The 26,869-nt window shown below is 36.5% G+C and overlaps 2 protein-coding genes and 1 pseudogene across 3 annotated transcripts; 1 reads left to right on the forward strand and 2 right to left on the reverse strand.

Annotated features, from left to right (window-relative positions):
* The first annotated feature begins 1,001 nt into the window (after positions 1-1,001).
* LOC102579108 (NADP-dependent malic enzyme-like) lies at positions 1,002-14,921 on the forward strand (annotated as a pseudogene).
* Positions 14,922-16,690: 1,769 nt separating this feature from the next.
* On the reverse strand, positions 16,691-19,114 carry LOC102579435 (alpha-soluble NSF attachment protein-like). 2 transcript variants are annotated; one of them, XM_015309806.1, is made up of 10 exons: positions 18,918-19,114; positions 18,760-18,837; positions 18,117-18,166; positions 17,961-18,036; positions 17,799-17,878; positions 17,591-17,626; positions 17,331-17,490; positions 17,211-17,258; positions 17,050-17,130; positions 16,691-16,972 (listed from the first exon to the last, which is right to left on the reverse strand). In XM_015309806.1, exons 1-6 carry the CDS (start codon positions 18,988-18,990, stop codon positions 17,600-17,602), a joined length of 384 nt encoding a protein of 127 aa, XP_015165292.1. In that variant the 5' UTR covers positions 18,991-19,114; the 3' UTR covers positions 16,691-16,972; positions 17,050-17,130; positions 17,211-17,258; positions 17,331-17,490; positions 17,591-17,599. The 2 variants fall into 2 exon arrangements, with proteins under 2 accessions (XP_015165292.1, XP_015165291.1); XM_015309805.1 differs by having other exon boundaries at positions 17,211-17,490.
* A 5,974-nt stretch (positions 19,115-25,088) lies between these two features.
* On the reverse strand, positions 25,089-26,649 carry LOC107061052 (uncharacterized). The gene is made up of 3 exons (XM_015309795.1): positions 26,617-26,649; positions 26,078-26,477; positions 25,089-26,002 (listed from the first exon to the last, which is right to left on the reverse strand). The coding sequence occupies exons 1-3, from the start codon at positions 26,647-26,649 to the stop codon at positions 25,089-25,091; spliced, it is 1,347 nt and encodes a 448-aa protein (XP_015165281.1).
* Between the last annotated feature and the right edge of the window lie 220 nt (positions 26,650-26,869).

Raw genomic sequence — 26,869 nt, forward strand, 5'->3', positions numbered from 1 at the left:
TTTAAACTAAGTCTTGAGTAATTATCTCAAAACAAAGAAAGAGTTTTGTTTTAAAACACATGAGCTAAGTATATTTTTAGAGGTAGTATTGAGCACCAATATGGGGACGCGAGTTCATAATAACTCAAGTCTCTATAAACCTTGTAGCCATCATGGGTAGAAAAAGGATCATACTTTTTCGATGATTCCTTAGTGCTTTTTTGCATAGACTAGTGGATCCACTTAGTTAAGGCGTTCTATATGATAACAAATTATAGGACAGTTCTGGCAACGTGGGCAAGACGTTGTATCATTACTTAGTCTCATAGTGGTGGTTGTCGGTTAGAGAATTCCCACAGTATTATATTACTTTATTTTATGAGTAAACTGAGTTGCTATTGTATTTCTTTAATACATTGAGTTGTCATCTACTGTTTTAAATGCTTTGTATAAACTGCACCTTTATTGTTGTTTTTACTTTGCATTTGAGTTGAGTTAATCATGAGTTGAGTAAAGCCAAGGTAAGTGTTCCTTTCAAATTCCTTTCAAGCTTATGTCTTGTTTAGTATTTCCCCTCGCATACTCGTACATTCAATGTACTAATGCCATTTGACCTACATCGTTTCATGATGCAGACACAGGTAACCAGGATCAACATCCAGCGCCTCGTTGATCCAGTGAGCACTCAAAGTTAGTTGGCGAGCTTCCTTGTTTTTCGGAGGACCCCTTTATCATTTGCTTTAGTATTTTTTTGTTGTTGTTAGGATGATCGGGGGTCTTGTCCCGACATCCCTCCTTGTTTTAGAGGCTTCATAGACATTTGGTAGTTCAGTTGTCTTCACATTGTTATTTCGTATGTAAAGACTTGAGTTGCCACTTTGGCCAAGTTGAATGTTTGACCTTTAAAAGTTCTAAGTTATTTTATTTAATAGTTGAGTAAAGATGCATTGAATTCGCGTATTATGCTTTTAAATCTTCCGCTGAGTAAGTAATCCATACCAAGGATTCGCTTGGGGCCAGCAATGGTTCTCGAATGCCAGTCCCACGCAGAGTGTAGGCTCGGGGGTGACAAACTTGGTATCAGAACCCAGAGTTCAAGAGTTCTAGGGAGTCGATGAAGCTGTGTTTGTAGAGTCCTAGTTATCAGTGTGAAGCGCTCCACATCTATAATTAGGAGGCTGCGACACTTGGGAATGTTCTCATTTCTTTCATACTCATTTCGTGTTTTAGAGATTGATATCTAAAGAGTTTCTTCTAATTTGTTCTTGTGCGTGTGTTTCAGTTAATCATGCCTCCACGAAGAGCTATCAAAGGTCGTCCTGCTAGGCATAACGTTGAGGAGCAAGGGGGTACCTAAAGCACCTGAAGTGCAACCCCAAAGAGAAGTCTCGAATGCTGAGTTCAGGGAAGCGATTCGAATGTTGAGCCAAGTTGTGACCAACCAGGTTAGGCAACAAAGAGGAGTTAGAAAAGAAGTGGCTGATACTTTGAGGATCCGAGAGTTCTTGAGGATGAATCCTCCAGGTTTCACTCGTTCAAGCACTACTGAGAATCCAAAGAACTTTATTGAGGAGCTGCAAAAGGTATTTGAAGTTATGCATGTTGCCGATGCTGAGCGCATCGATCTAGCTGCATATCAACTGAAGAATGTTTCTAGGACTTGGTTTGACCAGTGGAAGAAGGGTAGAGCTGAGGGAGCACCACCTGCGAGTTGGGCTTGTTTTGAGGAGGCCTTCTTGGGGCATTTCCTTCCCCGAGAACTGAAAGAGGCCAAGTACGAGAGTTTCTCACCCTTAAGCAGGATGCACTAAGTGTTCATGAGTATAGCTTAAAGTTCACCCAATTGTCCCGATATGCTCCGGAGATGGTTGCGGATATGAGAAGCAGGATGAGTCTTTTTGTTGCTGGGTTGTCCCGTCTGTCAAGCAAAGAGGGCAAAGAAGACATGCTAATTGGGGACATGGTTATAACAAGGTTGATGGTCTATGTGCAATGGGTTGAGGAAGAGAAGTTGAGGGATAAGGAGGAATTCAGAAATAAGAAAGTGAAGACGGGGAATGAGTCTGGACAGTAGAGAAATAATGTGAACCGTTCATCCTTTCAGCAAAAGCAAAAGGCACCTACTCCATCATCTGCTAGTGCACCTGCACCCAGAAACAAAGATGAGTATAATGGTCAGAATTCACAGAACTTCAGAACTAGACCTGCACAGTCTCAGGGTAGGGTGGCATAAGGAAGTAACTGGCTCCTGCATGTGCTAAGTGTGGAAGGACTCACCCAGGTAAGTGTCGCGATGGCTCCACAGGTTGTTTCAAGTGTGAACAAGAGGGTCACTTCATGGAAGAGTTCCCTAAGAATCGACAAGGTAATGAGAATCAGGGCAATAGGGCCCAATCTTCATCAGTTGCTCCACCAGACAAGGCTGCACCTAGAGGAGATACTTCCGATATTGGTGGAGGAGCAAACTGCCTTTATGCGATCACTAGTCATTAAGAGCAAGAGAATTCTCCAGATGTTGTCACTGGTATGATCAAAGTCTTTACTCTTGATGTTTACGCTTTGCTAGACTCAGGAGCAAGTTTATCTTTTGTGACTCCTTATGTTGCAAATAATTTTGATGTTCTTCTTGAGAAACTTTGTGAACCCTTTTGTGTTTCTACACCTGTTGGGAGTCTATTCTAGCTGAGCGAGTATATCGTGATTGTGTCATCTCCATCAATCACAAGAACACCATGACTGATTTAGTTGAGTTAGACATGGTAGATTTCGATGTCATTCTTGGTATGGACTGACTTCATGCCTGTTATGCCTCCATTGATTGTAGAACTCGAGTTGTTAGGTTCCAAATTCCTAATGAGCCAGTATTATAGTGAAGTAGCAGTTCAGCAGTGCCTAAGGGTCATTTCATTTCGTACCTTAAGGCGAGAAAGTTAGTTTCCAAGGGGTGTGTCTATCACTTAGTCCGATTTAATGACTATAGTGTTGAGATACCTCCTATTCAGTTAGTTTCTATAGTAAAAGAGTTTCCAGAAGTCTTTCCTGATGATCTTCCCGGAGTCCCTCCTAAGAGAGAAATAGACTTCGAAATAGATGTCTTTCCCGATACTTGTCCAATGTCTATTCCACCATACAGAATGGCACCAGCAAAGTTAATAGAGTTGAAGGAACACTTGAAAGATCTCCTTGATAAGGGCTTTATTCGACCAAGTGTCTCACCTTGGGACACTTCGGTCTTATTTGTGAGGAAGAAGGATGGTTCCCTTAGGATGTGTATAGATTACTGTCAGTTGAACAAGGTTACCATCAAGAATAAGTATCTTCTTCTGAAAATTGATGATCTTTTCGATCAGCTTCAGGGTGCCACCTATTTCTCTAAGACAGACCTCAGATCAGGCTACCATCAGTTGAGGGTAAGGGAATGTGATATTCCAAATATAGCATTCAGGACCCGTTATGGTCATTATGAGTTCTTAGTTATGTCATTTGGTTTGACTAATGCGCCTGCATCATTCATGGACCTTATGAATAGAGTATTCAAGCCTTATTTAGATATATTTATTATCGTGTTCATTGATGTCATACTAATCTATTCGAGGAATGAAGTAGATCATGTTAGTCATCTCATAATAGTTCTCCAAAATCTAAAGGATAGAGAGTTGTATGCCAAGTTCTCTAAGTGTGAATTTTGGCTTGAGTCTATGCATTCTTAGGCCACATTGTGTCTGGAGAGGGAATTAAAGTTGATACCCAGAAAATAGAGGCAGTGCAGAATTGGCCTAGACCCACATCTCCAATTGACATTAGGAATTTCTTGGGTTTGGCTTGCTATTATAGAAGGTTTGTAGAGGGGTTCTCATCTATTTCATCCCATTTGACCAAGTTAACTCGGAAAATAGTGAAATTTCAATGGTCTGAAGTTTATAAGGAAAGCTTTCAGGAATTGAAAAAGAGGTTGACTACTGTCCAGTATTGACCTTACCAGAAGGAACGCAAGGCTTTGTTGTTTATTGTGATGCGTCTAGAGTTGGTTTGGGTTGTATGTTGATGCAGAATGGCAAGGTTATAACTTATGCCTCCAGACAGTTGAAATTTCATGAGAAGAACTACCCACCCCATGATCTAGAGTTGGATGCTATAGTATTTGCTTTGAAAATATGGCGCAATTATCTTTATGGTGTGCATGTGGATGTGTTCACCGATCACAATAGTCTTCAGTATGTGTTTACTCAGAAAGAGCTTAATCTCAGACAGCGAAGGTGGTTAGAGTTACTCAATGATTATGACATGAGTATTCTATATCACCCAGGTAAGGATAATGTGGTTGCAAATGCTTTGAGCAAGTTGTCTATGTGTAGTACCGCCCATTTTGAAAAAGATAGGAAAGAGTTAGCAAAAGATGTGCACATAATTGCACGATTAGGAGTCCAATTAATGGATTCCACAGAAGGAGAAATAGTGGTGATAAATGGGTCTGAATCATCATTAGTGTCAGAAGTGAAAGAGAAGTAAGACCAAGATCCCATTTTGCTTGAATTGAAGGCAAATGTTCATAAGCAAAAAGTAATGGCTTTTGAGCAAGGGGGAGATGGTGTATTGAGGTATCAAAGAAGGTTGTGTGTACCAAAGGTGGATGAACTCCAAGAAAGGATCATGGAGAAAGCTCATAGCTCTAGATATTCTATCCATCCGGGTTCCACCAAGATGTATCGTGACTTGAGAGAAGTGTATTGGTGGAGTAGTATGAAGAAAGGTATTGCAGAGTTCGTTGCAAAGTGTCCGAATTGCCAACAAGTTAAGGTAGAACATCGAAGGCCTGGTGGTTTGGCGCAGAACATAGAGATTCTGGAGTGGAAGTGGGAGATGATCAATATGGATTTCATTACTGGGTTGCCACAGTCTGGCAACATGATTTTATTTGGGTGATTGTTGATAGAATTACAAAATCAGCCCACTTTTTACCGGTAAAGACTACCCATTCAGCAGAAGATTATGCTAAGTTGTATATTCAAGAAGTAGTCAGACTTCATGGTGTTTCGGTATCGATTATATCAGATAGAGGTGCACAATTCTGAAAATCTTTTCAGAAAGGCTTGGGTTCAAAGATGAACTTAAGTACTGCTTTTTATCCTCAGACAGATGGCCAAGCAGAGCGCACTATTCATACCTTAGAAGATATGTTGAGGGCCTGTGTGATTGATTTCAAAGGTAATTAGGATGATCACCTACCTCTCATTGAGTTTGCGTATAACAATAGTTACCACTCTAGCATCCAAATTGCTCTTTATGAAGCTCTTTATGGGAGAAGTTGCAAATCTCCTATTGGATGGTTTGAGGTTGGTGAAGCTGGGTTGATAGGGCCAGATTTAGTTCATCAAGCTCTGGAGAAGGTGAAGGTTATTCAAGAGAGGTTGAAAACAGCGCAGAGTCGTCAGAAATCCTACACTGATGTAAATAGAAGGGAGCTAGAGTTTGAAGTAGATGATTGGGTATACTTGAAAGTTTCACCCATGAAGGGTGTTATGAGATTTGGTAAGAAGGGGAAGCTTAGTCCTTGGTATATTGGCCATTACAGAATATCCAAGAGGGTTGGTAATGTAGCTCATGAGTTAGAGCTACCTCAAGAGTTAGCAACAGTTCATCCGGTATTTCATATTTCCATGTTGAAGAAGTGCATGAGAGATCCTTCACTTATCATACCAACTGAAGATATTGGTATCAAGGATAGTTTGTCTTATGAGGAGATTCATGTTCAGATTCTAGATCGCCAAGTTCACAATTTGAGGACTAAAGAAGTAGCATCAGTCAAAGTCCTTTGGAGGAACCAGTTTGTTGAGGAAGCTATTTGGGAAGCCGAGGAAGATATGGAGAAGATATATCCACATCTCTTTGAGCCCGGAGAAATTCCAGATCAAGGTACTAATTCTCTTCTTAGTACTCTTTAAATTATATGCTTGATGTGTTATAGTTGCTTGTTGGGAGTTTGAGTTGAACGTTAAATGTTACACCCTTAGCCTACTAAGAGTAATCTCATTCGAGGACGAATGTTCCCAAGGGAGATATATTGTAACACCTCGCCATTTGAAAGAACTGGAGAGAACTAGAATTAGAAAGAGTCGTTTTTGGAAAGAATGAAAAATCTGGAAAATTGGTTAAGTTATGTTAAGCTTGAGTTTTTGGTCAACTTCAAACGACCATAACTCCTATCTCAGGATGAGTTAGGTGTGCTTCAAGATACCGTAGGATAGATCTTGGAATTATCTTTCCAACGCCTCCCAGTTTACTCAATTCTGAGTTTGTATGACTGAGATATGTCCATTCGAAGTTCGGCTGTTCAGATAAGGAAAGTTAAAATCGGATTTTTGAAGGGTATTTTGGTCTTTTCCATACCCAATAAATTAATTTCGTTTTTAGTAAGTTATTTGGGGTCTAAACCGAGTTAGTTCAATTTACGCAATTAAGAAGTACACTAGGGCTTTGAGAGAGGAGAAAGAGGAGAAATGTCAAGGCGTTATTGGAGATTTCTTGCGGATTGAAGTCGTTTCGACAAGGGTTGATCCCTAAAGAGGTATGTGAGACTTTCATAGCGTTGGATTCGTTCACCCACGCGCCAATCATGTTTGTTTCAGCAATTCATTTCTAGAAAGTTGAAAGTATGATGTTCTTGAATTATGTTATTGAAGTTTGCTTTAGTTCTTGAGATTTGATGGGATTGTGGAGCTTATGATGGATTAGTGTCGATTTAAGAGTTTTTTTGAGTTAGATTCCTGGGTATATATACTGGGTATTTGAATCTAAAGAGGGATTGAGAAAAATAATAGAATTTAGGCGAATTGGGGTGAGAAAACGAAGAAGGAAAAAATCGAGCAGGTTTTGGCACGCAAGTCCGCATCGCGGACTTGCTCCTCCAGTATACAAAAATCTCCTCCGCGTCGCAGAGCGGACGCGAACTCCTCTGTTTCAAAATTAATTTCCAGATAAGAAATTTAAATGCATCTCCGCGTCGCGGACTTGCTTCCAGACATTGATTTCTTGATCGTTTCTCATGTTTAACTATTTAAAAACACTCCTAAACATCATGAGATCTTTCCTATCACAAATCACCATCCTCGAATCCATAAATTCAAATTCAAGGAAAGTTAAGAGCCAAGTTTAGAGAGTTCTTAGAGTCCTTTCAAGAAGTCTTTTGCAAACGTTTTATGTTTGTTTTAAGACTTAAGCTTTGAGTTGAGTAAATAGTAAGAGTAAAGTTATTTTTCTTCAAAGCTGATACGAGTATTCCCAAGACTTAAAATGTTTTCACATTTGAGCAAGAAAGGAAACACCGATTTCCAAGAGTGCTTTTAAGCTAAGTTTTGAGTAATTATCTCAAGCCAAAGAAAAAGTTTTTTTAAAAAAACACATGACCTAAGTATATTTTTGGGAGTAGTATTGAGCACCGATATGGGGACTCGAGTTCATAATAACTCAAGTCTCCATAAACCATGTAGCCATCATGGGTAGAAAAAGGATCATACTTTTAGATGATTCCTTAGTGCTTTTTAGCATAGACTAGTAGATCCACTTAATTAAGGCGTTCTATATGACGGCAAAGTATAAGACAGTTCTGGCAGCGTGGGTAAGACACTGTATCATCACTTAGGTTCATAGTGGTGGTTCTCGGTTAGAGAAACTCCCACAATATTATATTACTTTATTTTATGAGTAAACTGAGTTGCTATTGTATTTCTTTAATACATTGAGTTATCATCTACTGTTTTAAATGCTTTGTATAAACTGCACCTTTATTGTTGTTTTTACTTTGCATTTGAGTTGAGTTAATCATGAGTTGAGTAAAGCCAAGGTAAGTGTTCCTTTCAGATAACTTTCAAGCTTATGTCTTGTTTAGTATTTCCCCTCACATACTCGTACATTTAATGTACTGATTCCATTTGGCCTGCATCGTTTCATGATGCAGACACAGGTAACCAGGATCAGCATCCAGTGCCTCGTTGATCCAGTTGAGCACTCAGAGTTAGTTGATGATCCTCCTTACTTTCCAGAGGACCCCTTTATTATTTGCTTTAGTATTTTTTTGTTGTCAGTATGATCGGGGGTCTTGTCCCTACATCCCTCCTTGTTTTAGAGGCTTCATAGACAGTTAGTAGTTCAATTCTTTTCACATTGTTATTTCATATGTTATGACTTGAGTTGCCACTTTGGCCATGTTGAATGTTTGACCTTTAAATGTTCTAAGTTATTTTATTTAACAGTTGCGTAGAGATGCATTGAATCCTTGTATTATGCTTTTAAGTCTTCCGCTGAGGAAGTAAGCTAGGCCAAGGGTTCGCTTGGGGCTAGCAATGGTTCTCGACTTCCAGTCCCGCCCAGGGTGTAGGCTCGGGGCGTGACAACTATGGCCGAACAGGATGGTCAGTAGGTCGAATCATGGACTGTGGTTTGTCACCATCGTTGACGACGACAATTATTTTCTTAAGGGATTTTTGTTATTTTCCTAATTACTCTATCCTAATACTATGTCGTTTTACCCTTCATCTAAACCCCTATATAAGTATTCTTATCCCCAAATTTCCCTAGCAAAAAATATTCTCTCAAATTCCTAAAACAAGAACAAGTCTTCCTCTCAAATATCTCTCTCTCTAGAAGTTGAAGAAGAAAGCTAGGATTTGCAAGTCAAGTTTCCAATTCCACCATTGAAGTCAAGCTTTTGGCATTGAGGTATGATAGTTTTCATCCATGGAGCCCTTTCCTTCATGGAGTTCCCAAATTCCCCAATTTACAAAGTTAGAAATCCTCAATTGAGTTAAGGTTTTTCCTCCATATCATGGGTTCTTTAAAATATGGATTTATTTGATTGTTTTATTATGGGAAAAATGACAAATATACCCCCGAATTATCATAAATGGTATGCGTATACCCTTCGTTATACTTTTGGTACATCAGTGTCCTTACCGTCCAAATTTTAGAGCGAATATACCCTTTATACTAACGGTGACACACGTGTCTTAATCCTATCCATTGATTCGAAATTTATTAAATTTCTACCAAAAATTAAAAAACCCACCCGAATTAATTAAAAAAAAACCACCCAAATACATAATACCCACACCCAAAAACAAAACCCAAAACCCCAAAATCAATTCACTCCCAAAACCCTAGTTTCTTCTCCATCTTCTCTAATCTTTAGCGTAACAGAGAATTAATTCATCTGAAATAGAAATCTTTCAGTAGAAATAGCAAAACAATACTTGGTAACAAATATTTTTACTTGGAAAGAAGAAATATCATAGACAAGTAAATTACTTCATCCATATTTCCTCCATGAGAACTGTATATATATTGTTTTGAAATAAAAAAAATCAGGTTCTCACTTGACAATTGAGCTTCTCTTTTCCTCAAAACTCTAAATCAAGCTTACTAGTCACGACTGAGGCGTAAACGAGCTTTGATTTTGGGGTGCTATCATGATTTTTCATCTATATGAGATTATAATTCCATAAAGACATAAGTTGTATGCAAATAGGCTTCCTACTTAACATATCCAAGATAGAACTTATTTTTAAGAGTTTTAAATAAGATACCAGATACAAAATACATCAAGTTAATCTGATTCTTTGCTGCTCCGACGAACATCAGAGAAGAAGGAGAAGAAATGAGGTTTGGGGAGTGAATTGATTTGGGGATTTTGAGTTCTTTTTTTGGGGTGGGTATTACGTATTTGGGTGGGTTTTAAAAATTAAGTTGGGTGGGGCTTTTAAATTTTGACAAAAAAAATTAATAAATATCGGGTCCATAGGATTAAGACATGTGTACTACCATTAGTATAAAGGATATATACGCTCTAAAATTTGGACGGTAAGGGCATTGATGTACTAAAAGTATAACGAAGGGTATATGCATACCATTTATGATAGTTCGGGGGTATATTTGTCCTTTTTCCCTTTTATTATCTATCAAGCATGAATTGACATAATTACATGATTTTATGATGAATTCTCATGAACTCATGTCTAATCCATGTTTTCTAGATATTGATGATTGAAAATGGGTTTTGAACTATGAAAGATGAATTATGGAATTATGCACGTTCTTATAGAATTGATGAGATACGATGTGTATTGCTTGAGAGTAAAAACATATATGTTGTTGTTGTAGCTAATTGTTGGGAAAGGATTACTCACATAACTACTTCATGCATGAATGTGAAAGGTTTTCTAACATAAAAGGATTCTAAGGTTGAAAGGTCTTCTCACCTAAAATGAATCAAAGATAAGAAGCTATTCTAGGAATAAGTCAAGCAACGATTACCCATGACCTCTAAATGAAAAACAAGAGGTGATTAATCATGTCACATGATGTAAGGACAAGGGGCGATTACCAATGTTCCTTTAAAAGATAAGATGAATATGATTAAGAATTATTCCGTGGAAGTTAAGCTTAGTACTGAGTGGACAAGTGACGATTACCCGTGTCCCATAAACTATGTGCCAACATAGGATTGTCTAGATAAACATTAGCTAGTGGATCCACATAAGCTAGAAGTTCATGGTCCTTACTTTGAAAAGTAGGATAACCTTTTTCGGTGTGGGAGACACCGAATTCCATGTTAATAGCTCACATGGTCTTACATCTCGGTTAAGGCTACCTCCAACAAGCAAGCTATGATGAACTAAGGTTACTTCAAGAAGTATCTAACATGTGACTTAAGATGATGTCTATTGGCATTGACCATATTTTATAACTTATATCTTCTACTTACATTCATGATTTAGCTTGGTCATTGCACTATATGAAAATGTCCTTTTTATCATATATTTCAAGTGTTTTATGCATGGATAGCGTACTTGGTACATATTTTGTACTAACGCATACTCTTGCCTACATTTTTCCAAATGTTGGTCTTACATTCAGGGTTCTCAGTTTTGTGGCTAGAGGTTGTTAAAGAGATTTCGAGCGGTGGTGCGTGATGAGTCAGGGATTTTGACTCATTTAGGGCTTAATATTCAAGGAATTAGTGTCCTCAATACCTATTTTATGCTCATAACGGATGTTAAAATGTTAATTTGCAGCAATGAAGGTAAAAGAGCAAGGCAAAGGCATTACGAGGAAAAAATGAGCAAAAAAGCTGAAAAAGTTTAACGAAAGCAAAGTTGGTACTCGCCAAAGCCACTCGGCAACTCGCCGATTGGACCTTCTGCTCGCCCAAAGTTCCAGAGTGCCAGCCCTTGGATAAGACCAAATTGGCGAGCAAACTGGTGGTTTGGCGACGCGCCGAACAGATCGATGAAACTGATTTCAATCGCCTAATGTTACATAACAATTTTGCTGAAAAAGGTATGCCAAAAAAATGAGAAGAGGAGCACTTGGCGCATTGCCGACCAATTTGGTGAGCCTGACTTATTTCACCGAGTGGACTCCGTGCTGAAATTCTGGGAACGTATAAATGAAATTTTGAAAAGAAGAAAAAAAGTTCCCACATTGTCCACTTCTGGATTTTTGAGTTCTTACTTTCTAGAACATTGTTTTTACACTTTTGAGTAGAGATTGAAGGTTTGTGAGATTTTTAGCTTCAATTTGAGCATTTGGAGACTTGTGGATTGTTGCCCAATCTGATGGAAAACTTCGTTGATAACGATTTCTTGTTCTTTATTATGTTTGGCTAAAACCCCCATTCTTGGGGTGTGATTAAGTAGTTGAATGCATTAATTAGCTAATGAGTGTTGTTATTTACTGATTTTATTGTTGATTTGAAGTGTGTTCAATTAATAGTTTGTGTTTTAATTGAGATATTGTAGTTGCAAATGCATATTCTATCTTTGTACTCTATACTTGATTGAGAAGTTTGTATGATAATGTACAAATTGCTTAAAATTTGTGTTAAGTACTTGCATTTTTTGAATCCTCTAGTTAGATTCTTTGGCCCAAAAAGCAAATTTTCTTTTCTTGTTTGACTTTGTAATGCGTCAAATGAGTAATCCTGTTATGAATCACATCATATTGTCACAGGGAATAGGTATACCAGTAGGGAAAATGGCTCTGTATACTGCACTCAGAGGATTCAAACCTTCAGCGGTACCAATACTCGTTAAAACTTATATACTATACTATAATTTTGTAACTATGAACATCCTATCGTTTTTCTCAAATGTGTGGTGTTTGCCTATAACGATTGATGTGGGATCAAATAATGAGCAACTATTGAAAGATGAGTTCTACATTGGACTCAGAAAAAAAGAGCTACTGGCGAGGTCAATTTTATAATAGCATAACTCTATATCGTACTTGTTCTAAATATAAATTGAGATTTGCAGCATGTTCTCAAGACATGTCTGTTTGTTTTTGCTTCTTGTAGGAATACTACGACTTTCTTGATGAATTCACGAAGGCTGTGAAGCAAAATTATGGTGAAAATTCTTGTATAGGTTAGTAATTTGAAACATGTTAAGGACCATATCGACTTTCAAGTAACGTCTGATATTTGTAACGTTATCTACATTATGAAGATTTTGCGAATCACAATGCTTTTGAGCTGTTGGCGAAATATGGTACCACACATTTGGTATTCAATGATGATATACAGGTATGTTGCATTTTTTTGGCTTATATCACCGGACATTTGCTTTTGTTCGGGTTTCTGATCCTATTAATGCTGCAGGGGACAACTGTTGTGCTACTTGTGGGGCTTGTTGCATCACTTAAGCTGCTCGGAGGGTCCTTAGCTGATCATACGTTCTTGTTCTTCGGTGCTAGAGAAGAAAGACTAGAACTTTCTTTAGAATATCAAGTTTTCAATTGTTTCGGTAGACGAGCTACGTCTAACAACATGTAAAAAGGATACAAGTGGTGGCAATGGATAACTTAGGGAAAGAATACGATAATTGGATGACATCCCAACTCTCTAATGATTATGTCACTCACTCATGACACAATTTACATTCAGAGGAGATATTATGCATCTGAAACCATATAATATTTTTGCCTCTACTCATGTCGATAGCAGATATGGATGAATTATTTACATTAAAAGATATTTAAATGATCTTAAAGTCATTAAATTGTTCTTCATGTCGATCTCTTAGTGATCACAGACTAGAACTGGTATAACAGAACTCATAGCACTTGTGATTTCAAAAAAGGTAAAAAGATTTTGGTTGTCAAAGTCGTATTCTCGTTTAGTATGTTTCACTTGATAAATTGTGTTTGTTATCTGTAGAAAAACGTCGTTGTGGAGGAAGCGCGTAAAAATATTTGGCCCGTTGACTCAAAGGTAGGAAAATATACCATTTCCTAGGCTAGTATCTGTCTTAAATTTCACATTTCACAAAGTTTACGATTGCTTCCTCTGCGTAAATAGTCTATATAATTGAGTGATTATGTGCAGGGTTTAATTGTAAATGCTCGAAAGGAATCACTTCAAGCTCACAAGAAACCTTGGGCACATGAACACGAACCTGTCAACAATCTCCTCGACACTGTTAAGGTTTGATCGATAAGCTCCCTAATCGAGGATTGCCACTTTTAAAATCCTTTTGTATGCATTAACACTTCCAAATTTAATTTAGGCCATTAATCCAGCTGCCATAATCGGAACGTCTGGAGTTGGAAGAACATTTACTAAGAAAGTGATTGAGGCTATGGCCTCCATAAACAAGGTGCTTCATTTCCGCGATTTTCCATTTCCCCTCTCCCCGATTGAAATTTAATTTCTTTGAGCTAACTGACTTAAATATGATTTGCAGAGACCTCTCATCATGGCTTTCTCAAACCCGACTGCACAATCCGAATGCACTACTGAAGAAGCTTACACTTGGAGTGAGGTAAGTAGCTAATATTTATGATAACAGAGGTATATGTGAAAAATCACTAAAATTTTGAAACCATCATTTCAAAAGTACAATGAGTTCAATGCTTATAAGGATCTTAAACGTTGAATCCGTCAAGTTTTAATTTGTGTTTGGTTAAATCTTGTACTAAATGCCCACGACGTTGATCTTGTTTCTTATTGCTTTCTTTATGAAGAGAGTCGAGTTGTCTTCGCAAGTTGAAGTCCCATTCCCTTCTGTAGAGTACAACAACAAACTGCACAATCCTAGCCAGGTTTGTTAATGCATATATATGCTTAAATTCTTTTGTAAAGTACCACCACAATCAACTCGATTATGGTTAAGTTACGCTCTTTCGTGCAATACATATTCCCGGGATTTGGTTTCGGCTTGGTCATGGTTGGCGCTATCTGTGTGCACAACGGCATGCTTGTAGCAGCTTGTAAGTACTCTTTCGTTTCAATTTGTTTGTCTTACTTTCCTATTAGTTTGTTTTAAAAAGAATGTCTCTTATCTCTTTTGATAAATGATAACTCTTTCATTTTCAACTTCCCACATGGCAGGTTCATGTATCACATAGTCAAAAGTTGCATTTACTTTCTTAAACTCCGTCTCAAGTCAAATCCAGACAACCAAATTGAAATAGAGGGAGTATTTGAATTACAAACCTTAAATCGAAATCTCATATCTTGACCATCAGAGCTAGTAAATGGGTGAGTTGGGTCAAATTTGGACGAGTCAATCCCCTCCCCAACCGCCCAACGTGTCACATCCTCCCCTCACTAATTTTTGTTTACACGAAAGAGCGGAAGTGTTGGCCATGCAAGTTGCTGCTAAAGCGTATGAACTCGGTGAGCCCATTTCTTCCTTTTTCGTCATACGTCTTAATTGGATTTAAGTTATACATACTGATAATGCTAAAAGATATACACCATCGGTATAAATAAATGTCCATTATATAGAGTTATTTAGAATTACCTTTTAAGTGATGTGATTGTGTAATATACGTGCAGGCGTTGCAACACGTTTGCCTCACCTTGCAGATTTGGTGAAGTATGCTGAGAGTTGCATGTATACTCCGAATTATCGCAGTTATCGCTGATAAATTAAATTAAATAAATAACCTTTCACATCTTATAATTTTATTTACGGAAAAGGGCCTAAAATACCCTTGAACTATGACTTTTGGTAAAATAATATCCTTCGTTAACCTTTCAGGCTAAAAATGCCCTTGACGTCAACCTTTTAGCTCTAAATTACCCTTATTTTTAACGGTTCTATTTGAAATTATAATTACAAAATTCATTTATGACATGGCATACTACTATAGTTGATTTTAAAATAAACCAATTAATTAAATTTCTAACCCACAACCCAAATCCACTTAATAACCCATACCCACCCCACCTAAAATCCTCCATTAAACTCGTGGGCTACTCATCGTTTTAGCCGATGAAGTAGAAATAATTAAGGATACATTTCTTCTCCAAAGTTAAATTTACTCTTAAATCTGACCTCAAAGCAATTGATTTCTATGGAGAAAATACAGTAACAATAAATTCGAGTACAACGTTGAGAAGAAGATCATATGAAGCAAAGTGAACAAAAATTTCACCAGTTTCTTCGTCAAAATTGTGTGGATGAAGAAACCCAAAATCACCAAAGTTATCAATATAATTACATAGTTTTTTTCTAATGAATTCATTTGGGAATTGAATGACGAAACCTCAGAAGGATATCTGCCATTAACGAATGCTCTGAGAATAATCTAATTACTTAATAACAATTTCAATCATTTAGCTTTTGTTGAAGAAGGAGAGAAGAAGAAAGTGGTAAACCAGAGACTACAAGTTTTGAATTATGAAAAATAAAAAAATTGTCTATTAACTAGATACGTAATCAATACACCAACGTAAAAGTTATGTGATATAATTTGAATAAATTAGAGTTTTTGTTTTTTATGTAATGCGTTCTGCATAAGTGGAAGAGTGAATATTCTTTTCCTTCTTCTTCCTTTTTTAATGGGGATTTTAATTGGAGCGGGTATGGGTTGTGGATTGGTAATTTAATTGTTTAGTTTATTTTAAATAAACCGATATTATTATGCCACGTAATAAATGAATTTTGTAATTTTATTTTTAGTCAAGACCGTTAAAAATAAGGGTAATTTAGAGCTAAAATATTGACATCGAGGACATTTTTGGGCTGAAAGGTTACCGAAGGGTATTATTGTACCAAAAGTCATAGTCAAGGGTATTTTAGACCCTTTATAATGTTCCCTTTTAAATGTATTCTCCTTTTTGTAAATTTTGTAGTCCATGTAAAAGCTGCAATGTGTTTGTACGATAGTTTGAATAAAATGGATCTTTATTACCCTTAAATGCATGATATATAACAATAATATTATATCCCAAAAAAGGCTAAACATACTTCCAAATATGATGTGTATATCTTCTGTTATACTTTTGAGTTATATATACTCTTATCGTTATACTTTTGAGTTATATAAAATGAAGGTCTTAGAAATGTTGATTATTGAATTTTCTCATTTAATTCTTCTTCTAATATTTAGGACTTTAAAATTATACTTATTCGTAATAGGACTCTACCTGGGGCGCAGCTTGAGCTACTAAGAGTCTAGGGGATTCATCCGAAAGTTACATTGTATATATACATGGTAAACATTATGTATTATGTATATATAGTGAATGTTGCACACCACCTTTACTAATACTGGCTCCACCACTATGTCGAACTCAATTTGGAAGTCAAACTCAATCAGTACAGAACGCCAGTCATAATGTCACCCACATCTTTTTTTCTTTTGAACAAGTATTTTCAATCTATTTTTTTGTTCGTTTTTTTGAGTTCATAATAACAATAACTTGCGCTGAAAAGAAAAGTGGAGGGCCGAAATGTAACACTTCAGTAGAGGGTGATAAGAAAATAATACTAGAAGAAGAATTAAAGTAAGATCATATTCCTCAATCCTACTAGTTAGCTAGAGGTGTCAATGGTTTTTTTGTTTAGAAAAGTCTAATTTTTTTCATACAAAATAAAATAAGTGAACATGGTACAATATAAAATAACCGTCCTAACTGTCCCTTTGACTCTAGTGCCTTCACCTTCAGCGCTTCCTTCACTTTGAGAAGAACCAATGTCCTCCATTCATCCTGTTATATGAGATGAAATAAGCATCATAAAAAGTGCTAAGGCTGATTGAGCCAAGGAAGTACAAATTTAAATTTACCAGTTTTATGATGCTATCATATTCCTTGAGACAACTAGTAAACTCTGCAACGTCTCTCTTGTCAATAGCAGCTGCCAAACCCTATCATTGCAAAAATATTCTCCATAATCATATTTGGAATACATAATGATCCTAGAGTTAATACAAGCTATATGACATACCATAGGAAACTTGCACTCGCGCGTCCCTAAAAATGTTGTATGCAGTATCTGCAAATTAGGATGCATGAAACATATGTCCTGTTGAAATCTTAAGAGTCTTGATAGGAAAATATACTCTACCTGATATCACTCTAAGGTGTTGTTAATTGCAACAACATCACCTCTACAAAGTTGGCAAATACCAGCATTCAGAAGATGCCCTCTAACTTCATACTTCAACAAGTTGTTTCTGATGGAATATGTTGCTATCTCCTCAAACATCGTGATTGATCTTTGATATCTTTGTGACAAATATAGAATGCGAAACTTGATCAGTTATTCTTTCTATGTTCAAGAATACAAAACTGTATTACGTACTACTTCAAGTCGAAGAATCTTACTTTCCTACTTTAGCTGAGTATTCTGCAATTTTCTGCCTGCACTAATTTGCAGATGATGTTAAATGCATACTCTAAAATTTTTTAGTTGTTTTCTGATAGTAAACGATAACCAACTCTAAATTGTTCTCGTGTTCATATAATTTAGCAGTCGTCTATTGAAAACAACAAAAAGAGCACATCTGGATTCTCATCGACAATATAGTTGTACCTGGTAATATCCTCTGGTCGCGTTTAGCCTTTTAATGTCCAGAAATAAATGTGTTGCTTTCTCTAGACATGATATTGCCTCTGCAAGAAATAGACATATATCCATAAAATGTTCCTGCAACTGACAAGATGTGTACTATAGCACAATAAGGCAACACACAACCTTTCAAATTTTTCGTCATCTTGTAGTAATCAGCAGTAATATCGTAAGCACGAGCAGCCTCATGTTTGTGATCCAACTGATAAGATAAGAGAAAATAGTTTGAAGAATTTAAGTTTTTGTACAAGAGTTATAACGAAGAGGATAAAAAAAACATACCTTCAGATGACAACTTGCTAATTTCACATATACTGCTCCAACTCGATCCCCTGAAAGACAAACATTGTAAGATTAATGAGCATCTAATACTTTATAAAATAGTAAGTCATCTTTTTAGATCCTACAAGAACAACAATAGCATGCTCACGCCCTAGTTGGGTTGCCTATATGATCCTCTATATCCAATTTGCCCATTAAAATCTGTTGGCACCTGACGCTAATTAAACTTTAAAAGCTAGCTCAATTAGAGAAAATTACAAAAGTCCATATACACAAACCACCCGTCCATTCCCAACCAGTGTGGAACTTTGACTCACTCTAACACACCCAACTAGAGCATGTACGCCCGGAAGTAAAAACATGATACCAGAACCTAATTTAACCCCAAAGCATTCAATTCCACTATTCAGAAGACAAATTAGGAATTCTCTAAAACTAATTAAGGATCATCTTAGACCTTGCTACATTATATTCCACTATCAAACAAACAAATGGAGGTATTTCGACTTAAAATTAAAATAGTGAAGTTGATTTATCAATTAGTAATGGTAAAACAAACATGATTTAGTGAGTTCGAAGCAATCAACAGCTTTATGGAGTAAATATGCAGCGTCATAGTATTTGGACCCGAAAAATCCCCAACCATTGAGTTTCTTCTCAGCTTTCTTCACCAATTCTTCTCCTCTAGATATTTGATCTCCCATGATGAAGAGGTTAATCACTACAATAGTGAAGCAACAGACATAATTAGTAGCCAAAAAAATTAAAAAGTATTAAGAATTGTTTAGTGGTAAAACAAACCTGATTTATCGAACGTCAAACTATTAGCAGTTCCCCTGAGTTTCTTCACCAACTCTGATATATGATTCCCCATTGTGAAGACTGAAGAGAATTCTCTAAACCAAATTACAACATCCTATTTAATACCCACCCTACTTACAAATACTAATTTGACTCAAAATAGAAAACATAGAATTGTTTGGAAAAACAATAAAGGCTCAAAATTACCATCCTTATCAAATTAGGTAATGTATTCCTATTATCTGGATTTTTAAAAAAGTGGTGGTTTATCTAAATTGAAATTTAATATGAATTTATTAATTAGTACAATAATATATAGTTATTTTAAATTATAAAGTGAATTTATATTTATGATAAGAATATTTTTGTAATTCAATAATTTTTCCATAAAAAAGACTAAAATACGATGGAGTTGACTTTTAATTGGATTTGATTATTGGGCATAGTTTAGCGAAATTGAAAGTTGGATTTTTGATTTTCTATATTTATTATCCTTTGGCCACAAAATTTTTAAACATACTTGGTTATATACTTCGGAAATTTGGCCACAAAATTTTTAAACATACTTGGCTATATACTTCAGAAATAATCCATGGCTAAATAACTTGTTATTATTTAGAAAATTTATTTTGACAAACATCCAAGTTTCTCGATACTAGAAAATACTAGTATTTGAGCCAAATTTTAGTATTTCGGATTTTTTAAAAATTATCCCTATTTTTTATACGAAAAATTACGCGGTTAAGCAAACTTAGACTACTTAATTAGTTATCACAGCTATAGTTTGCTATAATTACTATTCGCAACTAACATTAATCATTAATTACGTGCACTGACTTGGACTTTGTATAATTAGTCACGTTTGTATAATTCGCCACATTTGTATAATTCGCAACTAACAATTGTTCGTTATTTGTATTTGAAGATCATTTCCTTTGATTTTTCAGTTTTATCACCATATACATTCAATCTTTTTGTGTATAACTTTTTAAAGTTTGTATAAACGTGTAGATTTCAAATTTTATAGCTATGGAGCTTAATTCGCAATTTTCCATGATGGCTGACTCGAGGAAAAGAGGATTTGGGGCCGTCATGGCCCATTCGGAAATGCAAAGAAAAGAAGTCCTGGACTCAGAAGGAGTTCATACAACACATGAAAGAGGAGACGACATTAGCATACGAAATAAGGAAATAATTAAGACATGATCTTAATTTAAGAGGAGGCAAGCTAGATGATTCAGAAGCTACTGCCAATATACAAATTTCAAAGAAACACGAATTAAGAAAAGAAGAAGCATCCACATAACAATAAGAAACCACATTTTATCAAAATTAATTAACAAAGTAGCATCACTGCCTATCATACTTGGAAAGACACCTCATATCTATTCATACAAAAAAGGCAATATCAGACCAATATCAACAAGGCATATCAGATAACACCCCATAATCTAGGATGCTTGAAATATGATAAAAATGTATTAAATATTCAAACCAATATAGTAAACAACCAATAATCAGCTCATAGGAGAGGTGGCCTTAATAATAACCACTGAAGCTATTTGTTATTACCATTAATCAAATACTTAATCAACCTATAGCTAGGCAGTAAACAACTTACACAAAATCCTCATCCAAATAGAAGGGATAATAAAATTTAACAACAAAACAATCTCACACAATGGTTTACGAAATCTCAATTTTAGACATTACTAGAAAGCGATTGATCATAAATGGACCTTATTTGTTTCAAAGCAGAAGCCACAAATATAATACATCAAAATCACATGGAATTAACATAGGGGGACTAAATATTCAGCAAGCCATACCATGAGAGACTAACACCAAAGACATCACGCTTCAAATGATCTTAAAGAAAAAACTTCAACAAAACTAAGATTTAGAAAAACAAAACAAGAAAAAACTCAGATTTTAGACCAACTCGACTGGCAAATGTAAGCATTTTTGAGTAAATCTAAACGAAAGGGAGGCATAAACTTAACAACACGGCATGACAAGCAGTAAAATAATAATACAATCAGAATGGGAGAGAAAGAAATAGCCAAATATCAGCAACTCAAAACTAGATCATTAAGAAATCAGGTCTTATCATGATTTGAAGATGTAAAACAGAGACATACAACAATAGACTTGACATAGAACAAGAAAACGGAATAGGGCAAACTAACATGAAAAGAAGTCATATTAGGCACAAAATCATAGATATTTATCAAGCCAATTTTAGACGTGTAGATAGGTTACAGCCGAAGAATTACATATACTATGATTGGAGAGTTTGGAGAGTTCTTGCGACCTAGGAACAAGGAAATAAAGTATATATTTCATAGAAGATCTTGGAGAGTTCTTGCGACCTAGGAACAAGGAAATAAAGTATATATTTCTTATATGACTGTTACAGAACAGGTTAAGTTGTTGCCAATTTTTTTTCCAACCCTTAACAATGAAGAAAAAGAAGAGGGGGTTATTTATAGGCAAAATTAGGGCACGGAAAAAACTTTGAGAATTTTCGGATAAGAACGGGGCCTCATTCGAATTCAAAAACTCCAAATTTTCAGAAAAGCTCAACAAATTCAGTATGAATAGGATTTGGGATTGACGACGTCGCTCACTCTGTATGCTTTGCTGTTGGTTCAAGAATATCTTGAATCGCTGTGTACGTTTCTGCTACCGTTTGAAGCTGCTGCAGTCGTTTGATCGCTGTTATGCTGAGGGAACTATGTTTGGGCCGGATTGGAGTTGGGTCGGCTGGAAAATTGGTGGGCTGCTGCTGAAATTAGTGGTCGTTTGTCGCTGCTCTTTCTGGGTTTTCTTTTGTTGAGATGAAGCGGTGCATTGAAAGAAATGGACTCGAAATTGGGCTGAAAAAATGGGTCTTAAAGAATTGGAACCTAAGATAGGAGGAAGTGCCTAATTTGCAAACACACAATAGCTATTGTAACCAACATAAGTTGAAATTTTAGCTAAATTCATTTAATTGGCGAATTCCGTCAAAAGCTAACGAAGACGAATTTATATAAATTTAATAATGAACTTCTTAATCTTAACGAAATAAAATAATTATATTAATTATAAGATAGTTAAATTAACTACGCACTAATTAACTCAAAATATAATTATAATTTAAACTAAAATAAATTAGTAAAATATTTAACTTAAAATGTGAAATCTTTTAAGATGATTTTAATTTTTTTTTAATACAAAAACATACTAATTATACATATAATTATATGAAATATATTTATTGCTTAAAAACTATAAAAATTGACTGAAATTACTTAAAATAACCTTGAAAAATATTTGAGTTTTATAAAGCTAATTGTTCTAAACCGTTTGAAAATTAAGAAGCTCAAAAGCTAATCCATATCGTGTAAGGTCAAAATTGGGTGTCAACAACTGTCCCTCGTTTGACTTAGATTAATGAAAGAAATTCGAGAAAAATGAAATTGACGAATCCAAATTTTGTCTGATCACATCTTCACCTTGAGAAAAGGGTTTTTGGTACGGACTTTAAAAATTATGGCCGAACCCCGAAAATAAATTTCTTACATATCTTAGACTATATGAGAATTCAGGCCACTTGTAGTTCGATACACTTGATTTGACGCACGATTTTGAAAGAATTCAAAAGCCATCCCGATATCAAATTATGAAGGCACCGGAATGCTCGGGGATAAGATCTAAGAGCCAATGTTGGAATACAATCGAGTTTTCAACATCGATCTCGCCTATATATCCCTCAACTTAGGGAATCGGGCTGTTTGTAGTTTGACTCAATCGATTGAAAAGAAAACCTCTTATCTTAAGATAACTTTCGGTTCAGGAAAAGCCACAAAGTAAGTCGAGTATAAGAAAGAGGCTTGTAACCTCTTAGCCATGAATGTAGCGCGCTTCACACCCATAATAAAGAACTTACACAGACATAATTTCCAAAGCTCTTGGCGCATTGTCACTCAGATTGGAAAGTTGCTTCCGGTGAAAATCAAAAAATTTCGGATGCGAAACTGAAACCGGTAAACCTAAAGAAAGATCCACATGCCTTCTGATAGGGGTGTGGTTTGATTGTAGTGGAAGTCGCTCCTCAACTCGTGTCCTAAGAGTTTGATACTTCTCTTCGGACTATGTCCCAGTTCGCTGCTTAGAAAAGTTCCACGTTGTGCTGCATCCTTTTTTATGTCGTTCGCACCTGTGGTTTGTTTTGAGAATTCATCCTTTTGGATGCTCTTGACAAAGACTGAGATAAAACTCATTAGCATAAAATGTAATTCAAATGTGATATAACGTCTTTTACGGTGTTGACACTTAATTGCTCTCCTTGAACATTTGACGTCAGCTTCCTCCAGTTTGACGTAAAGAAAATAAAGCTTGTACCTCATATTTGCAATATAATTCTTCAATATACTCTCCTTTTGATATCAAAGTAATAAAATTGACTGGCGTATTATGTTGATAGTTTTCTTCGCAATGCATGAAGATAATGCTTCCTTTAAAAATGCAGCTGCTGTCAGTTTTCTCACGATGCATGACCCATTCCGCGATGCATGCTTCTTCCGTGGTGCAAGACTCTTTCCCGCGATGCATGATTCTTCCCGTGATGCATGACTCTTTGCCGCGATGCATGATTCTGCCCACGATGCACGATTTTTTCCCCCCGATGCATGACTCTTCCAGCGATGCATGAATCTTTTTTCGCGATGCATGAAGATAATGTTCCCTTGAGAACTGCAGAAAATAATGACTTCTCCGCGATGCACGAAGATAAAGATGATGCCTTCCCGATACCGAATGAAGATAATGTTTCACCGAGCAATGTAGGTGACCTTTTGGGTAGCGGTATCGTCTCATTCGACAATATAATGTAAATAACCCTCAGGGTGTGGATATTATCATGTCTGATAATATGAGGTAGATAAACGTCCTCCAGGTATTTTTAGTTGCTGGAAAACAATGATATTGCTTTCGTCAAGGTTTTCATTAGTTCCATCTCTGAACATAGTTGTATGTTCGTTATGGACCTCATTTTGCTGAGAATTTGAGTGAAATAATGCTATTCATATTCCTAATTCTTTGGCATAAAAAGCACAAAACTTTTTCTGCATCTACAGAAAAATTGTTAGTTTGAAAATGAACTGATCTGTGTCGATCTCTTCGGTTGTCTGCTCCTTGTCTTGCTATCTCCGGTGATTTCTCTGATCTCCCGCTTCTTGATAGATAAAACAAAACATTTTTATGCAAAAATAATTGAAACATGAAATAAAAGCTTAAGGAAAATAGGTTTTCAAAAAGTAACATTTGGAAAAGGACACTTCCAAGTGTCATGTCACGTCAAGCTTAGCGAATGTCTTTGAAGTTGATGCTTCGAGGTCTAGCCGGTAACTTGTTGGAAAAATCTTAATATTCCTGAAGCTCGGGTGATATGACTCTTGAGATGTCGAAGATTGCTAAAGTTAACTTCTGATCTCGTAATGGACTTGGGGATCATTTGAAGCTGCTTTCGAACTTCTGATCATGCTGAAGGTATTCAAAGTTGTTCTAAATATCCGATGAACCCTATTGAAATTTTTGAGGTCATCATCAAAAATTTCTTTCCCAGTTAACTGTCTTGGCGTATCTTGAACTGTTAATGAACAAATCAAGGATTTTTTGAGTTCTTCTCAAAAATTCTGTCCCAGTTGCAATTCTTGATATCACTGTAGTTTTGACTTGTTGGAGAGCTCTTCTTCTTGAGAATTTTTGTGTCTCTCTCAAAAATTCTGTCCCAATTTCTATCGTAAAGAAATATAGAAATCTTATAGGAGATATGAATGAGCCGTTGTGGCGTTTATGTATCCCGTTGAGGCAGGAATCAGGTCAAACGTAGTTCCCCTCTTGAGGACCAACAGAAATAAGAAATTTCACTAAGGAAATGACCAAGGCCGACATAGGCCGCCTACGTATCTCATTCTTGAGAATTCAGGTCGAACGTAGTTCAAATACAAGGAAATATTAAAAGGGATAAGGGGGTGACCGAGGATGACATAGACCCCTCTACGTATCTTATTCTTGAGAATTCAGGTCAGAAGTAGTTCATTGCAAGGGGATAACATTCTAAACAAAACGATTACAAGCAAATAGAACGATTACAAGGAAATGATAGAAAAACAAACTAAAGCTTCACACATAATATCTCTCGACAACATTTGAGTTGATCGGTTTACGCCATTCGATGTCGTCCATCTCTGACAGTACCATGGCACCTCCAAATAACACTTTGCGAACCATGTAGGGTCCTTGCCAATTTGGTGCAAATTTTCCTTTGTACTCATCCTGATGAGGGAAAATATGTTTGAGAACCAACTGGCCAATTTCGAACATCCTGGCTCTTACTCTTTTGTGGAAAGAACGAATCATTCTCTCTCGATACAATTGACCATGACACACATCAACCATTCTCTTCTCATCAATCAATGTTAACTGATCAATCCGCTTGCGAACCCAATCAGCATCACTCAATTCAGCTTCCTGGATGATCCTTAATGATGGTATTTCAACTTCGGCAGGTATAACTGCTTCTGTTCCGTATACCAACAAGTATGGAGTTGCTCCAATTGATGTTCTAACAGTCATTATGTAACCCAAAAAATCATATGGCAACATATCGTGCCAACCTCTGTGATTGTCAATCATTTTCCTCAGAATCTTCTTGATGTTCTTGTTGGCGGCTTCTACAGCTCCATTCATTTGGGGACGATAAGCGGTTGAGTTTCGGTGAGTAATCTTGAATTGTTCACATATCTCTATCATCAAATGTCTGTTGAGATTCACTCCATTATCAATAATGATGGAATTTGGTACTCCAAATCTACATATCAAATTGCTACGGACGAAATCAACTACAACTTTCTTGGTCACCAACTTATACGAAGTTGCTTCAACATACTTGGCAAAGTAGTCAATGGGAACCAAAATGAATCTGTGTGCGTTAGAGGCAACTGACTCTATTGGACCAATGACATCCATGCCCCAGGCTACGAAAGGCCAAGGCGGACTCATATCATTGAGTTCGTGAGGCGATACTCGAATCAAATCTACATGTACTTGACATTTATGACATTTTTGTACAAACTTGCAACAATCATGCTCCATAGTCATCCAAAAGTAACCGTCTCGGAGGATCTTTCTTGCCAAAGTGAGCTCATTCATGTGAGTACCACAAACTCCAACATGTATCTGTTCAAGAAGTTTTGCAACCTCAATAGCATCAACGCATATGAGAAGGCCTAAATCTGGAGTCCTCGTATAAAGGATTCCCCCGCTTGGAAAGAAATTATTGGCCATACGGTGTATCAACTTCTTCTGGTTGAACGTTGCATTCTCAGGATAAGTCCCGGTCTCCAAATAATTCTTTATGTCAAAATACCAAGGCAACCCATCTGGTTCCGCTTCAACATGAGAACAATGAACAAGCTGTTCTTTTACCTCTATATCCAAGGGATCAACATAAATTGTATCTGGATGTTTGATCATTGAGGCAATGGTGGCAAGAGCATCGGCCAACTCATCCTGGGAGTGTGTACGAGTTCAATCTTGCGGAATCCTTTGCACAACTTCTATAAATACTGCACATACGGTGTGATCTTTGGGGTCTTTACGACCCTCTCTCCTTGAACTTGGTGATTAGCATATCTGAATCTCCAATTACCAGCAACTCATCAACGTTCATATCAATTGCCATCTTTAAACCGAGGATGCAAGCTTCATATTCAGTCGTGTTGTTTGTGTAGTCAAATCAGAGTTTAGCCGCCATAGGATAGTGTTGACCGGATTCTAACACTAAGAACGCTCCGATACCTTTCGCTTGGTGATTCGCCGCTCCATAGAATAATACTCTCCAATCAGGGTATGTTTCAAAAATGTCTTCTCCCACAAATGCCATTTCTTCATCGGGAAAGTAA

This window comes from Solanum tuberosum, unplaced genomic scaffold (assembly GCF_000226075.1).
Source record: "Solanum tuberosum cultivar DM 1-3 516 R44 unplaced genomic scaffold, SolTub_3.0 scf00113, whole genome shotgun sequence".
NCBI classification, from domain to species: Eukaryota; Viridiplantae; Streptophyta; class Magnoliopsida; order Solanales; family Solanaceae; genus Solanum; species Solanum tuberosum.

Bases quoted from the DNA above. Each gene is read 5' to 3' on its own strand.
- LOC107061052 (XM_015309795.1), bottom strand. From the start codon at position 26,649: ATGGCAATTGATATGAACGTTGATGAGTTGCTG. The intron at 26,478-26,616 runs GTAATTGGAGAT...ACACACTCCCAG, and splicing joins TGAACGTTGATGAGTTGCTG to GATGAGTTGGCCGATGCTCT. The intron at 26,003-26,077 runs GTTACTTTTGGA...AAGTACATGTAG, and splicing joins AAGAAAGATCCTCCGAGACG to ATTTGATTCGAGTATCGCCT.
- LOC102579435 (XM_015309806.1), bottom strand. From the start codon at position 18,990: ATGGGGAATCATATATCAGAGTTGGTGAAGAAACTCAGGGGAACTGCT. The intron at 18,838-18,917 runs GTTTGTTTTACC...TCACTATTGTAG, and splicing joins TTTGACGTTCGATAAATCAG to TGATTAACCTCTTCATCATG. The intron at 18,037-18,116 runs GTATGTTTTTTT...TTATCTTATCAG, and splicing joins TAGCAAGTTGTCATCTGAAG to TTGGATCACAAACATGAGGC.